This window comes from Symphalangus syndactylus, chromosome 18, assembly GCF_028878055.3.
Source record: "Symphalangus syndactylus isolate Jambi chromosome 18, NHGRI_mSymSyn1-v2.1_pri, whole genome shotgun sequence".
NCBI classification, from domain to species: Eukaryota; Metazoa; Chordata; class Mammalia; order Primates; family Hylobatidae; genus Symphalangus; species Symphalangus syndactylus.
In genome coordinates, this window is record NC_072440.2 from 57,069,100 (window position 1) to 57,084,947 (window position 15,848).

The following is a 15,848-nucleotide window of genomic DNA, read 5'->3' on the forward strand; positions in this document are numbered from 1 at the left end:
ACATCCTTACCCTCTGCTAGGTTCCTCTGACAGTACCATAGTGAGGACCTGGAGGGGGCCCTTATTACCACGTTAGGAGTGGAAGTCCAGGCTCCCCATGTGGTCTCCACTGACACTGTGGTCAGGGAGGGGGATCTATTTCCACCCAAGTTCTCCTTGGCCTCCTCTAACACCCCAGTAGGAGGCTAGAGCATCTCATTACAGCCTGGCAAGGGTAGGAGTCTAAGCTCCCCACCGGTCTTTGCTATTGAGGGCAGGGTTGGGGCCACAGTTTTTGAGTAGAGTGGTTATTGTCTAAAATATTTTTGTCTTGCTAGTCTGTCTTTGTCCTGATCTTTTGGCTAGACAGAACAGGCTTTGCCTGGGACTTATTTTTTGCCTGTACCCATTGGTGTTTCTGGGTGGCCAGCTCCTCTGTATGCAGTCTGGGATACATGAGTCAAAAAGATAACCCAGGAGGCTGGGCATGGTGGCTCACGCCTGTCATCCCAGTGCTTTGGGAGGCTGAGGCAGGAGGATCCCTTGAGACCAGCAGTTACAAGATCAGCCTGAGCAACATAGCAAGACCGTCTCTACAAAAATTTTTTAAAAGTATTAGCTGGGTGGTGGTGCATACCTGTAGTCCCAGCTCCTTGGGAGGCTGAGGTGGGAGAATCACTTGAGCCTACGAGTTCAAAGTTGCAGCGAGCGATGGTTGTGTCCCTGCACTCCAGCCTGGGTGACAGAATGAGACCTGTTTCTAAAATAAATAAATAAAATAAGAATAAAAAACAAAAAGGCAACCCGGAGAAACACCACCATTTCGTCCTTGGCTCTAAGTCTCTAGCTTGTCTGCCTTCTTTGTAACACTTAGAATCTTCTTATGTTTGCTTTATTTATAACATTTAGGGTTTTTATTTGTGGAAGGAATAGGGAAACATATGTTTATCTGTCTTCTAGGAAGCAGAAGTCTATTTTGTCTTTATTTTATTTATTTATTTATTTATTTATTTATTTAAGACGGAGTCTTGCTCTGTCCCCCAGGCTGGAGTATAGTGGCACGATCTCGGCTCACTGCAAGCTCCGCTTCCCGAGTTCACGCCGTTCTCCTGCCTCAGCCTCCCGAGTAGCTGGGACTACAGGTGCCCGCCAACACGCCCGGCTAATTTTTTGTATTTTTAGTAGAGATGGGGCTTCACCGTGTTAGCCAGGATGGTCTCGATCTCCTGACCTCGTGATCCGCCCGCCTCGGCCTCCCAAAGTGCTGGGATTACAGGCTTGAGCCACTGCGCCCTGCCTTTGTCTTCATTTTAAAACAATTTTTTTGTTTTTGTTTTTTGAAATGGAGTCTCACTCTGTCATGCCAGCTGGAGTGCAGTGGTGCGATCTCAGCTCACTGCAACCTCCGTCTCCTGGGTTCAAGCGATTCTTCTGCCTCAGCCTCTCAAGTAGCTGGAATTACAAGCGCCTGCCACCATAAGCAGTTAATTTTTGTATTTTTAGTAGAGACAGGGTTTCACCATGTTGGCCAGGTTGGTCTCAAACTCCTGACCTCAGGTGATCCACCTGCCTCAGCCTCCCAAAGTGCTGGGATTACAGGCGTGAGCCACCATACCCAGCTGCCTTCATTTATTTTTTTCAGGCTCATCCATGGACGTGGTATTGCCTTCATTTTTGAAATACATTTTTGGTGAGTACAGAATTTAGGTTAAGGCTGGGTGTGGTGGCTCATGCTGTAATCCCAGCACTGGGATTGGCGAATGGATCACTTGAGCTCAGGAGTTTGAGACCAGCCTGCACAACATGGTGAAACCCCATCGCTACAAAAAATTTTTAAAATAAAAATAAAATAAAATAAATTAGCCGGGTGTGGTGGCGCATGCCTGTAGTCCTAGCTATTTGGGTGCTTGGGCGGCTGAAGCGGGAGGATCCCTTGAGCCCGGAGGCTGAGGCTGCAGTGAACCATGTTTGTGCCGCTGCACTGCAGCCTTGATGACAAAGTGAAACCCGTTCTAAAGAAAAAAAAAGAAAAAGAATTTTAGGTTACAGGGATTTTTTTCTTGCAGTACTTTAAAGATATTGCTACACTATCTTCTTGCTTGCATTGTTTCCAACAAGAAATCTCCTTCTTCTTGATTCCTCTGCACACAATGTGTCTTTTTCCTCTCCATGCTTTTTTTTGTTTTGTTTTGTTTTTTAGACGGAGTCTCGCTCTGTCGCCCAGGTTGGAGCGCAGTGACACAATCCTGGCTCACTGCAAGCTCCACCTCTCGGGTTCACGCCATTCTCCTGCCTCAGCCTCCTGAGTAGCTGGGATTACAGGCGCCCACCACCAAGCCCCCGGCTAATTTTTTTTTTGTTTTTAGTAGAGACGGGGTTTCTCCATGTTGATCAGGCTGGTCTCGAACTCCTGACCTCAGGTGATCCGCCCACCTCGGCCTCCCAAAGTGCTGGGATTACAGGCGTGAACCACTGCGCCCGGCCTTTCCTCTCCATGCTTTTAAGACTTTCTCTTTAGCACCAGTTTTATGAAATTTGGTTTATGACGTACTTTGGTGGACTTTTTTTTTTTTTTGAGACGGAGTCTCGCTGTGTTGCCCAGAATGGAGTGCAGTGGCATGATCTCGGCTCACTGCAACCTCTGCCTCCCAGGTTCAAGGGATTCTCCCACCTCAGCTACCCGAGTAACGGATTACAGGTGCGTGCCACCACGCCCAGCTAATTTTAGTATTTTTAGTAGAGAAGGGGTTTCACCGTGTTGGCCAGGGTAGTCTCAAACTCCTAATCTCAAGTGATCCACCCACCTCGGCCTCCTGAATGGAATTACAGGCGTGAGCCACTGCCCTTGGCCTGGCTTGCCATTCTATAGACCGCTTGACCCTTTGTGGATTACACCAGAGCTCCCTGCCCCCCACTCCCTCACCCACTGGGGAAGTTAAAGCCACAATGACCTCCAATTCTGACTAACAGCCAGCGATGACTACCCTGAGGGGTGCAGCTGAGGTTGGATGAGCTGTGAAGGCCCAGGGAGCCTGGGTGGATGGCACTCAGGAATGGCAGAAGAGAACCGGGACTGGCATCGGCCTCCCCTGCAGACTCGCGGCCTCCACCATGGGGGGCTTCGTTACCAGTGAGGAACTAAGGCAGAGAGGCCACCTCACTAGTCCAGAAAGTTTCTTGCTTGTGGGAGCGAATCTGACTCCATGCCTGTGTTTAACCACAAAGAGTAACAACAATGCCAGCAAAATTGCCGTGTCTGGCACTGTCCACTCTGGATGCTGCTCACATCGTCACAGCCGCCCAGGGGCCCCACACAGGGTGCCTCGGGCACCTGCTGCAGTGGTCAGGGATGCAGGAGGACCCCAGCTGCTGCTCTTGGCCTGCAGGAGTACTGGCTTGTGTCAAGAAAGGGCACCAGGCCACACTGTGCTTGGAGGCTCTGCAAACATTTGCGGAAATGGAAGGACACATCCTTAACTGTTTCAAAACTGAAAGATAGAAGAAACGCTGTTCTTCACTTCCCCTGAAATCAAATCTGTTAACTAGGAGTTTCCCAAACCCAAATCCCCAGGAATCTTGAGCCTAAATTTAGCTTATCCTTGGAAGGTCACCGGATTACCCTGGGGCAGGGTCAGCCAGCAGCTGCTCAAGATAAACTTGGCTTTTCTGCAGACTCAGGCTTTTCTCACACACAATTAATGAGATCCTGCCATACTTCCCCTAGGAAAGCAGAACAATGGCTGGGGGTGAGCAGGTGGCCTTGGCCAGTGCTCTGCCCCAAGGGCCCTTTGCCAGAGATCAGGGGTTTGTGTCCCTGCCTAACCAGGACACCTCCGATCTCTACCTGCAGGCCCTGGACCACTGTAGCACTGTGGACACAAGGCCGCTTCTGCCCCTTTGGTTGCTGAGCTCCTTCCCACCTCTGGGATCTTGCACTGGCTATTGCTTCTGCTCTGCCTGGAACTTCTTCCCCAGGTCCCCGTGAAATGTCACCTCTTCAGAGAGGCCTTCGCCACTGTCTTTCCTGCCCAGTTCTTGGTTGATAGGTTCCTGTCATCTCCTTCTGGGCAGGAGCTTGTTGTGCTGTGTGCTCTGCCTAGAGACAGTGCTTGCCACGAAGTAGGTGGGCAGACCCTCCATGAGTGGCAGGAAAGGTGGGTGCACCCTCATGCCCCTCTGGAGTCTGGCCTGGGCCACTCAGAGGCCAGCCTCCATCTGAGGTGGGTTTGTCTGCGGTAGTGTCAGCCCCTGCGGCCCTCTCTGGGCCTCTCTGCATTGGCATTGTTCCATTGCAGCCTGGGGCCTCGACCAACATAGTGGGGTCAGGGTAGAAATCAGATTGTGAAAGGTGAAGCCTGAGACTCCTCTGCCATGTCCCTGAGATGCTGTGAGGCTGCCGCCAAAGAAACGTGAGCTTGCTGGGGCCATCCTAGGGCGCCAGCCAGGAGAGAAGAAAAACAGGCAGCCAGGTGAGAAGGGAGAGCCTTGGGCTGGCTGCAGCTCCAAGCTGGCTAGAGGGTGACAGGCAGCCTCCTGTGCAGGACAGACACATGAAGACAGCCACCCTGTGGAGGTTATTCCTGGATACTGGGTGGGAAAGTCGGCAAGCAAACGGACAGGTCCAGCTCAAGCTTCTAAAAGCAATGCTGGGGGACGGCGCAGTAAGGTGTTCCTGGGAATGACCTCGGCAACACAACTTAGAAGATGAGCAGGACCCAACCTGACAGACCCACACTGCGGGCAGAAGAGGCCAAGGTAAGAGACGGCCCATGTGAGGCCCATAGGCAGGTAAGTCTGCTGGGGCAGAGTGTGTGCTCAGGGCCACACCAAGCCTGGTGGCTGGACTGGCCAGTCCTAGTGCATGCAGGTACACATCAATCCAGCTGCTCTGGGAATCGGCTCTTCGTCCATGGGCAATGTGAGCCATGGAGGGCCTTAGGTAGGGTGAGGCCCAGGAGAGGGGCCTGGTGGGGTGGCCTAGCTGGGCAAGGGCAGGTCCCTGATGACCTGAGCAGGCCGTAGCAGTCATCCCAGGAAGATGGTGGCATGGAAGGGCTGGGGGTAGGGGGATCTGGGGAAGGTCCCTGGGCTTGGGTTGGGGGTAGTAAGAGTGAGAGGGTGGGTGGGTCAGCTGTACCCCTGGAGTACACAGAGGAGGAGATGTCCAGGAGGGTCTGTAGAGGAAGAGGTGTGGCCCATGGGTCTGCAGCAGGAGGAAGGCAGTGACTAAAGTGATAGCTGGGAGAAGGCAGTGGTCCTCAGAGCCATACCTGGTGGGGAGGCCACGTGGGGCTGAGCAAAGAGGGTACAATTTCCTTCCAGCCTCAGGGCTGGGCACACTTGCCTTCAGAACCTCCCCACACTAGGTGAGCCAGACGCTGGCCTTAACTCATTTACCATCTCAGCGCCATCTGAAGGGGGAGAAGGGAAACAGGCCCCAGGAGGGAGAAAGTCATCAAAGCTCCATCATCTGTGACCAGCGTCAGTGCCATACTTTTTCTACGGAGGGCCCTGTCCAATGGAACTGAGCACGGACCAGATAAAAGAACTGGGCACCCAGTGGCCTCAGTCCAGGGCCTGGAGTTCAAACTTTACTGGAAACAAAGGGGCCGACAGAGATTGGGGAAAGAACTGCTAGAAAGGGGCTGGTGCCCCCATGGGGCTGTGGGTTTTGGAGCCTGGTGCCCCCACCTGAGCCTCAGGGGGCCCGGAGTGTCCACCCCAGTGGACCTTTCGAGAAATGGCTGGGCCATTGTGCAGAAGAATGCCCGGAAATCCCGCGCCTCCCTCCTCCAGCAAGGATGGGGGCTCTTCCTCCTGGCCAGGAAACTCCAAGTTGGCTTCCGGAGGGTGGCCTGGGGGCTGGGGTGCCAGGGACACCATCGCTACTGGTGGGAGGGCAGGGCACAGCCCCTCCGTGTCCCTTTGTCTCTCCTGTCTGAAGGCCAGAGCAGGCTGCTAGGCCTGGGGCCACCACTGCCCCTGGGTGTACACCCAGTGTGCTGGGTCACTGGGAACTTCCTGAAGTGGTGTCACCTGAGCTGGGCCCCCAAGGATGGGGTGCGGGCAGTACCGCAGGAAGAGGAGCAGCCCCTGTGAAGATTGAGAGGTCTGGGAAGCCCCTGCGGCTTGGGAGAATGGGGGTCACCAGGCAGGGGGAGAAAGCCCCTGTGCCACCGCTTTGTGCCAGAGACTCAGGCTCCAGAGAGGCAGTGAGTGGCATGGGGGGTGAGGCTGGGGCCCTGGGCCTGCCCTCCACACGCCTGCCTGGCCTCTCCGTTTGCCATGGGATGAGACAGTGCCGGGACTCAGAGCGGAGCTGGAGAGTAAGAGTGCGAGAAAGGGCCTGGGTGGGGCTTGGACTCCGGAAGGGGCTTTCTGGAGAGCCCCCCTACGCGGGCCTCTATGGCGATGACGGGGTGGGAGGCTTCTGCAAACCTTGGTCAGGGAAGTGGAGCTGGCTCGGGTGGAAGAGACCACCAGGCTCAGTCTGGGATGTGGCAATGGACTGGGTGGTGCAGGCTGGGGGTCAAGCGCCTTCTGAAGTGACGGGGCTGGGACACGCAGGGAGGCGGCCCAAGAAGCGCGCCCTAGGCCAGCCCAGAATGCGCTTGGCCGCGACTAGGACAACGGCGGGTGGGGTTGGGGGCGGCGGCCGGGCGGGGAGCGGTCCCGCGCCCTCAGCTACCCCTCAAGAGCCGTTGTTTCCCTAACTTCAGCTGCCAGGGGCTCTGTGATTGGCTGCGAGACGACGGCCCGCGCACGGATTGGCTGCTTAGGGCCGGGGGGCTGGGCCTGGGGGACAGAATCCGCCCCCGAACCTTCAAAGAGGGTACCCCCCGGCAGGAGCTGGCAGACCTAGGAGGTGCGACAGACCTGCGGGGCAAACGGACTGGGGCCAAGAGCCGGGAGCGCGGGCGCAGAGGCACCAGGGCCCGCCCAGGGCGCCGCGCAGCACGGCCTTGGGGGTTCTGCGGGCCTTCGGGTGCGCGTCTCGCCTCTAGCCATGGGGTCCGCAGCGTTGGAGATCCTGGGCCTGGTGCTGTGCCTGGTGGGCTGGGGGGGTCTGATCCTGGCGTGCGGGCTGCCCATGTGGCAGGTGACCGCCTTCCTGGACCACAACATCGTGACGGCGCAGACCACCTGGAAGGGGCTGTGGATGTCGTGCGTGGTGCAGAGCACGGGGCACATGCAGTGCAAGGTGTACGACTCGGTGCTGGCTCTGAGCACCGAGGTGCAGGCGGCGCGGGCGCTCACCGTGGGCGCGGTGCTGCTGGCGTTCGTTGCGCTCTTCGTGACCCTGGCAGGCGCGCAGTGCACCACTTGCGTGGCCCCGGGCCCGGCCAAGGCGCGTGTGGCCCTCACGGGAGGCGTGCTCTACCTGCTTTGCGGGCTGCTGGCGCTCGTGCCACTCTGCTGGTTCGCCAACATTGTCGTCCGCGAGTTCTACGACCCGTCTGTGCCCGTGTCTCAGAAGTACGAGCTGGGCGCAGCGCTGTACATCGGCTGGGCGGCCACCGCGCTGCTCATGGTAGGCGGCTGCCTCTTGTGCTGCGGAGCCTGGGTCTGCACCGGCCGTCCCGACCTCAGCTTCCCCGTGAAGTACTCAGCGCCGCGGCGGCCCACGGCCACCGGCGACTACGACAAGAAGAACTACGTCTGAGGGCGCTGGGCACGGCGGGGCCCCTCCTGCCAGCCACGCCTGCGAGGCGTTGGATGAGCCTGGGGAGCCCCGCATGGACCGCGGCTTCCGCCGGGTAGCGCGGCGCGCAGGCTCCGCGGAACGTCCGGCTCTGCGCCCTGACGCGGCCCCGCGCCCTGACGCGGCCCCTGGATCGGCTCCTGCCTGCGCCCGCAGCTGGCCTTCTCCTGCCACCAGCCGGGCCCTGCCCTTAACAGACGGACTGAAGTTTCCTTTTCTGTGCGCGGCGCTGTTTCCATAGGCAGAGCGGGTGTCAGACTGAGGATTTCGCTTCCCCTCCAAGACGCTGGGGGTCTTGGCTGCTGCCTTACTTCCCAGAGGCTCCTGCTGACTTCGGAGGGGCGGATGGAGAGCCCAGGGCCCCCACCGGAGAGATGTGTACAGCTGGTCTTTACTCCATCAGCAGGGCCCGAGCCCAGGGACCAGTGACTTGGCCTGGACCTCCCGGTCTCACTCCAGCTCATCTCCCAAGGCAAGGCTTGTGGGCACCGGAGCTTGAGAGCGGGCGGGAGTGGGAAGGCTAAGAATCTGCTTAGTAAATGGTTTGAACTCTCTCTCACCTGTGTCCTGTTCTCTGTCCAGCCATCTTCCACGTCCAGCAGCCCCATTCATCACCCACCAGCCCCGCCCTCCCAAGGACTCCTGTGGAGACCTCCTCCCAGGGCTGGAGGCTGGGGCCCTTTTCCCCATCCTCCCTGCCACCTTCCCACCAGGTGGGAGACACAGCCACCACTTACTACAGCCCAGAAAGGCAGGATCTGCGGTCAGAAGAGCCGCTGCTGCGTCATGGGGCCCTGGAGCCCGGGATGGGACAGGGGCGGGGGCAGCGGCAGACCCCAGCAGAAGATACGGGGTGAAGCGCCCTCAACACAGGCTGGTGAGTGGGTCCTGCGATGTGGGAAGTGCTGAGGGTGAGCAGCCAGGCCGCTGGCTTCTCCCAGAAAGGGCCAAGCCCCACACAGCACAGGGAGGTTTTCCACTGCCCTCTCAGGGCTTGCCTAGTCCCAGGTCTCATCAAGTGGCCACAGAGGTCTATAGAATCCCCCACCAGGCCCTTTCCAACGGTGGGTGGGGCAGGAACAGGGGTGAATGTAGGACGCGCCGGTCAACAGTGGGGTTGCCATGGGAGGAGGTGCTGGCAGCTGGTTGCCCGGAGTACCGAGCTTGGCTCTAGCCCCTCGTCCTGGCTCCTCTGCCAGTCCTAGTGTAGCTCCCTACAGAGCCTGTGCCCACCCTGCTGGCCTGGCACCCTGCCCAGAATGGTGCTCACAACCAGCACCTGTGCCAGCCCCTGCTGGGGGCACTCTGGGTAACCTTCCTCCTCCAGGGGCTGGGTGGCCTGGGAGTCAGTGCTGGCCCCTGCCAGGCACCTCGGAATGGGGGGGTCCAGAGCCATCTAACATAGCCACTGAGAGCTCATTGTTTTTAGCCTTGTTCTAGGCACTTTGAATTAACACATTTTTAACTTTTGACATAAAGCTAGAAGCAGAAGAGAGCAGCTGATGAAGGAGGCATGCTTCAGGGAAGAGCTCTAAGCCCAGCCGGAAGGGAGACTTGGCATCTGCCCCAGACTGGCCTTGGGGGCCCTGCCCAGAAATGTCTGGGCCACATCCAGTGGCAGGGAGTCTCCTAGGTCTGGCCAGGCTACCATCATGGAGCAGTGGGAGAACCCCAAGAATGCGGGCTGAGTGGCTTAGGGCAGCTGCTGGAATGTGTGGCAGCTTCCTGGGAGCTGCTGTGGAACCAGTCAGTGGGATGAGTTACAGGGAGAGGGGCCCCACGGTGCAGAGGTCCTCAGCAGGCCTGACCTGTGCCCCACCTGGGCCTGTACAACAGGGACCAAGAATAGTCCCCAAGCTTGGGAGTGTGTGATCCCAGAGCTGTGGCCCTGGCAGAGCCAGAAACAATGGTCCTTACACTCTTGCACCTGGCCACTGGGGCTGGGTAGTTCCAGGTCTGGTGTGTTTGGTCAGAAGCCGAGGCCCAAGGCTGCCTGGGAGGACTTTCCTAAGAAAGCCTTTTCCTAAGAAAGGAAAGGCATGGGGCTGGGCACGGTGGCTCACGCCTGTAATCCCAGCACTTTGGGAGGCTGAGGTGGGCAGATCACAAGGTCACGACACTGAGATCATCCTGGCCAACATGGTGATACCCGTCTCTACTAAAAATACAAAAATTAGCTGGGCGTGGTGGTGCATGCCTGTAATCCCAGCTACTCGGGAGGCTGAGACAGGAGAACCGCTTGAACTTGGGAGGCGGAGGTTGCAGTGTGCCGAGATCACACCACGGCACTCCAGTCTGGTGACAGAGCGAGACTCTTTCTCAAAAAAGAGCGAGACTCTTTCTCAAAAAAAAGAAACGAAGGGCATGGAAAGGCAGCTGCACAGCCTTTGAACTCTCCCAAATGGCCAGGGTGGGCAGCTCAAGGGCCCCGGGAAGCTGTGCAAACCACCAGAGGTGAGGGGAGGGGCCCAGCCTCCAGTCCAGCTCTCACCCTTTTGTGCCCACTGCCCTTTGCCATGGGCTGCACCAAGACCAGCCCCACCTACCTGTGTGCTCTTTTCCAGGCCACTCTTTCTGAGCTTTTCCCCACTGACTTAAAACCTACCCAAATCACTCCTGCCTTCAAAGACCTGGAAAAGAGTGCTGCACGGTGAGACCCACGGGTGGAGAGATGGCTGAGAGGGTGGACTTGCTATGTGGCTGAGGCCAGGTGGACCGGAGGAAGTGGTAGGTGGACAGAGCCAGGTGCTGGCTGGCACCACCAGGCAGTGGCCGGCGCAGGTGCTATGAGAAGGCAGGGATGCCGAGGCGTCCTGACCTCTGTCCACCGCCACCCGGAGGGCCTGGAGGACAGAGTGAGGAGATCTTGTCCTTGGGGCCAATCCCCATGCTGATTTCCTGCCAGGCGCTGAGGGCACCTGGGGCCCAGGACCCATAGGAGGCTCAGGGCACACTCAAGCACTGGCCTCGAGACCAGAGCCACAATGGGGACAGAGCCTAAAATAAGCATTTTATTTAATAAAAAATGGCTTCTACATCTCAAATCATGTCCATAACTTACAATCTAAATGAAAGCCAGTTACATAAATAAGGTCATTCCGGAAGAAATCAAATTCTAGAAAAGAAAACAAGAAAAAACAAGTTTCAAACGATGTTGATGTACCACCAAATTAAACAAACTGCCCAGGCGTTCCCTCTGGGTAGTGCTGCTGAGTAGCCAGGACTGCTTGTGGGGGTGAGGCCACCCCAGACTCGGAGGCCCCTGCTGAGCTCATAGCACCCCTTGTCTGGGCTGAGCTGTCCTACGTCAGAGCTCCTGCCCACTGGCCCAGGCACCTTCTCACCTCACGGACCCCGCCCAGCTGCTCAGCCAGCCCCCTGGCACCCTCCCATGGGGTCTCTCCCTCCATCCCTTGGCACTCTGCTGCTCAGCCCTCCTGGCCCAGGCCACCTGTGCCCCTCAGTGCAAGGACACACAGCAGCATAACATCATCACCAAGCAGGCTGCAGGGGAGGGGTTTGCCTCTAGTGCCCATTCCACTGTTGGAGAGCCCCACCTCTGCCTCCGCCCCACCCTACGCAGTCCTGTGATGCTCACACTCATCGTCTAAGGACAGAGTGGGCCCCATTTTTGGATGAGGAAACAGGTTGAGACTGATTAGGTGGCTGGCCCAAGGTCACTGCTGATGAGCCTACAGAACTTGCCAAAAACCCCAAGAGTCTGACTCAGAGCCCCTCCCCCCAAATGGGCCCCATGTAGCCCAGGCCACCCTGAGAGGAACTGTGGGGTCCCTGAGGCCCCCTATGCTGTTGTCAGCAGAAACCCCCACTCCAGCCCCAACAGGAGAACAGGTGCTTGCCCCTGGAGGGATGGACAGACAGATGGACGGACGGATGGGAGAGTGGGGAGGACCCCAGGCCTGGCCCGAGGGACCTCCTGCAACAGAGTCTTGGCAGGACCCATCTGCCACAGCCGCAGCCTCCAGGCTAGGGCTCTGGGAGATGCAGGGCTGGATGTGGCATTCCCTGTGGGGAACCTGGGCTGAGAGATGGTCACAAAGACACAAGGCAGGCCTATTTCCTGGGAACCCTTAAGAAAGAGGTAGCACATGGGGCAGTGGGAGGTGTCCTGGGACAGTGACCTGCCAGTGAATCCCAATGGGGCCCTCAGGACAGCTGTGTGCTGGTGAAGGCCCCAGCAGAACCGGCGCTTTGGAATTCCCAGCTAAGCGGCTGCCAACAGCTTTGGCTTCTCATGAGCCAAGCACACAAAAGCCCGGATGGCTGCTCTGCGGGCTCTTGCCCAGCGCCTGACACGAAGGCTGTGGGACAGGAGGCTCCAGGTGGCCTTCGAGGGCAGCACCAGGGAGTCTGTGTGTGACATGTGTCACACATGATGCCCAGCCCGAGTGCGGTCAGCAGAGGGTGAATACCAGTTCTTTCTGAAGGGATCGCAGGGGCTTAATGAAATTAGCTGCCTCAAAATGCCCCATTGTGGCCCTGCTGGCAGCCTAAAGACAGATGTGCTTGGGAAAAATGTGTTGGCTCAATCTCAAGAACCCTGCTTCAGTCTGAAACCCAAGTAAAAGCCTCCGTTGAGGGAGCACAGAGCAGGGCATCAGGGTCGGGCTCTGAGGGGGCTGCTGCAGCCGCCCCTGCAGAACCCCTGTAACTCACCCTAGGACAGGAGGGAAATGAGCGCGTCCAGAAACTTGCTCCGATCCTCAGCTTTCAGCTCAATTACTGAAGTAATGAAAGAAAAACAGCTGTGAGAAGGGAGGAGTGGGAACACAAGGCAGGGCACAGAACTCCCCTCCGCTGCCTGCCCTCCACCGCATTCCAAAGTGTGCGGCTCCTCCCGGCCTGTGGTATTCTGCACTCAGTGGTTGTGTCTGTCTTACTGTACTTCATCTTCACAACTGCTGTCTGCACTGCTAGAGAGGTCAGGGCTGGGGCCTGCAGGGAGAACTCCACCCCAGGAAGACAATAGAGGGGACACAGGGAGGGGCCCTACAGACCTGGACAAAGACGGGCCTGCCCACCCCAGCTGGTATGAACCCCCGTCCCCAGAGTGGGTTGTGGAAGTCCTTGGGTGGGGCAGGCCACTTTTGGCTGCACTCTGGCCAATGCCTCGGCTTCAGTGTTCTCTTCCGCACAAGGGGACATGAAGCAAACTGCCCATATCTCATAGGGCCCTCAGGCTCAGCTGAGCATGCAGACTCTCACCACAAAGCAAAATCAGGCCCCAGGATGGTGCTGGCCTGGCCCTGGGAGCCATCTATGCTGCCAGCCACAGCCCCAAGAGCCCCAGACCCAGCCCATGCAGGTGGGCACTAGACACGGCCCACTCTGCACCCTCACCCCTGGCTCTCCACCCTCAGGGAAACCAAGCAGTTCCCAGCCCCAATCCTCCCTGTATAATGAAGGCCAGATATTCTGCAGGCCAGTGGGTGTCCATCCACCTCTCCCACATCACAGGCACGAAAGAGTTAGCAGGGGCTGCTGTGCGGGGTGAACCGATGCCACACAGTGCCACAGCCATGGCTGGGTCTGGCTCAAGGAAGGCAGCTCTGAGATGGCTGAGGCCACTTCAACAAAGGCTGGATCTCCCATGACAGTGTCTGTCATTGTTGAGGAATCCGTGGTGATGAGGCAAGAAAATGTCCTTTCTCAGAGGTGCGGGAAGTACTGAGGGTGTTATGAGCTGAACAGTCTCCCCCACATCTCTATGTTGAAGCCTTTACCCCCAGGACCTTAGAACGTGACTGTGGTAATTAAGTTCAAATGGGGTTTTTGTTAGGGTGGGCTCTAATCCAATCTATCTGGTGTCCTTGGAAGATGAAGTGGTTTGGACAGACACCAGGGAGGTATGCAGAGGGAAGACCACGTGAGGACACAGTGAGAAGGTGGGCACCTGTGTGAGCCAAGGAGAAAGGCCTGAGGAGAAGCCAGCCCTGCCCCACCTTGACCTGGGCCTTCTCACCTCTAGGACTGGGAGGAAACACGTGGTTGAAGCCACCCTGTCTGTGGTACTTTGCTATGGCAGCTTTAGCAAACTAACCTGGGGTGAAATATCAGTAAGTCTATTTTACTTTAAAACCTGTCAACAATAATAAGAACGCCAACACAGCCAAATGTGAACCATGTTCCGTGCTGGTGCTGGGGAAGCAGTGGGCGGGCAGGCCCATCCATTCTGGGCTCATCTGACACACAGGTGGGGCCAGTGTCCCAGCCGTCTCACAGGTAGCACCTATCACGACACACACCCCGGCCTGTGGAGAGGTGGCTGGCGCAGCATGGGTTGGTGTCCTGGGTCATCACGGGCCCTGCTGTTCCCTCACCCCACGAAACAGAAACAACCCAACCCTGACAGGTGAGATCAGGGCCCAGGGGCCCTGGTGGCCAGTCCCCTAGGCTTGCTGGGAAAGTGATCCTTAGCACTGGCTGTAAGGCCACAGCCAGGCCAGTCATTCCCTGGGAAACACTTTTTCCCTCTAAGGGGCCTGAGGTTCACCAGAGCTCCCTGAGCCACCAGGAGTAGCCTGTCCCAGGGCCAGATCTGGAAGGTCAAGAGGGCTGCTGGCCAGGCTCCTCCAGCCATGCCAACTTGCCTGGTTCCAGGGCCTGCAGTAGCCTCAAAGGGTCAGGTGGGAAAGTGTGGCAGAGTGGCAGGAGACTCTCACCTGAGAGGTCAAAATGGTTGTGCAGCATCCGGGAGCTGGTGCTTTCCGCTGCCTTCTCAAACGCCCGCCCAAAAAAGCTGCTGACACACAAGACATGTCAGGGGCCAGGCTGCCTGCAATGGACCCTTCCCACCCCCACCCCAGGACAGACACTAGAGGCAAATAGCACTCTACTCAGCAGGGCTAATAAGCTGACAACTCCAACACCCTGGACACTCCAGTCCCAGGACAAGTGGAAGCTGCTCACTTCTTCCTGTCCGAGCTGTCGGTCTCTGGGGGGATGCCCACCACGGTCACTGTGCCATGCTCCACGCTCAGGGGGGCAGCCATCACCAGGGGCAGCAGCTTGCAGCGCCGGTTCTTTGTCTATGGAGTTGGAGAGCACCCTCCATCAGGGTATGGTGGGCCCCAGCTCAACACTCAGAGCCCAGAGCCCGACAGCGCCCAGTCGCTCCACTCCCCAAAGCCTCCAGGGACGCTGTCACCGGAGGAGACGCCTTGGTCCCCACCCAGCCACCCCAAGTTAGATGTCCAAGGCCAGCGTCTAACTCCCAGTCCAGGGAGCTCTCCAAGCACCTGCCCTCCCGTACCCACAGCATGGTACTATGGCTGTGATGCTGTGTCCCCAAGCCTCCTTGTCTATCAGCCTAGTTCCACTGCCCCTTGGCTGTTTGTTGCAGGGAGCCTGCCCTGCTATCCCCTCCCTCACCTCCTTCAGGTCCTGTGGCAGCTGCCACCTTCTCCAGGAGGCCCCAGCCCACCCCGCCTCGTCCCGCTCCATCCCCTGGCAGCACATCCCCTCATCTTAACCGCAGCTGCCACTCCTCGTCCCCCCTCACTGGCACGCTCCCTCAGGATAAAGGTTTAGGGTTTCCTTCTCTGCTGTGCCTGCTGCACCCACACCCTACAGTGCAGGTGACCAGTATTCCTGGTGTGTCTAGGACTGAGGGGTGTCCCAGGATGTGCACCAGGATGGGCAGTCACTCCACAACAGAGCCGGGCAGGTGGTGGATGTTCAATACATGTCTGGTAAATGAATGGATCCTGTAAAGTGGGTATGTGTTCACCCACTTCACGGATAAGGAAACTGAGGCTCAGGTCAGATCATCTACCTCACGTCACACAACTGGCAAATGAGGAGGCTGATCTTTGAACACAGCCTAGAGGACGTCAAGGCCCATGCTCTGTCCCTAGTTTATCTTTGACATTACCTGGTTGATAGAACACATGCCATTTGTCATCATTTTACTGGTTAGTTCAGCAGCAAAAGAAAAGTTCAACTTCCTGTTAGCACATTTTGTTTGAAATAGCCCCCAGCATAAACTCTCATCCTCGAAGCAGAGGAGGACTTCAATTATTGAAAAGTCACATCTGGGAAGAGCCCCATGTCGGCTAGGTGAGGACCCCTGCCCTAAGGCCAGCCAAGTTAGGAGTGTGTTCCACGCCAACGCAGAGGGGGTTAGGCCACACAGAAGACAAAGCCA

The 15,848-nt window shown here is 57.5% G+C and overlaps 2 protein-coding genes across 10 annotated transcripts in view; one reads left to right on the forward strand and one right to left on the reverse strand.

Moving 5' to 3' along the window:
* The first annotated feature begins 6,376 nt into the window (after positions 1 to 6,376).
* Positions 6,377 to 8,235, forward strand: CLDN5 (claudin 5). Its single transcript, XM_055253666.2, has one exon. The coding sequence runs from the start codon at positions 6,986 to 6,988 to the stop codon at positions 7,640 to 7,642; it is 657 nt and encodes a 218-aa protein (XP_055109641.1). The 5' UTR covers positions 6,377 to 6,985; the 3' UTR covers positions 7,643 to 8,235.
* Positions 8,236 to 10,679: 2,444 nt separating this feature from the next.
* Positions 10,680 to 15,848, reverse strand: part of CDC45 (cell division cycle 45) — a 41,422-nt gene continuing 36,253 nt past the window's right edge. For 7 of the 9 annotated variants that reach the window (XM_063623352.1, XM_055253614.2, XM_055253610.2 and 4 more), the window contains 4 exons: positions 14,612 to 14,730; positions 14,365 to 14,441; positions 12,359 to 12,424; positions 10,680 to 10,796 (listed from right to left, as the gene is read on the reverse strand). In XM_063623352.1, coding sequence (XP_063479422.1) covers positions 12,360 to 12,424; positions 14,365 to 14,441; positions 14,612 to 14,730 — 261 coding nt within the window. In that variant the 3' untranslated portion in view covers positions 10,680 to 10,796; position 12,359. Of the gene's footprint in view, positions 10,797 to 12,358; positions 12,425 to 14,364; positions 14,445 to 14,611; positions 14,731 to 15,848 lie in introns of all 9 variants that reach the window. The other 2 variants (XM_055253615.2, XM_063623347.1) reach the window with 1 other exon arrangement.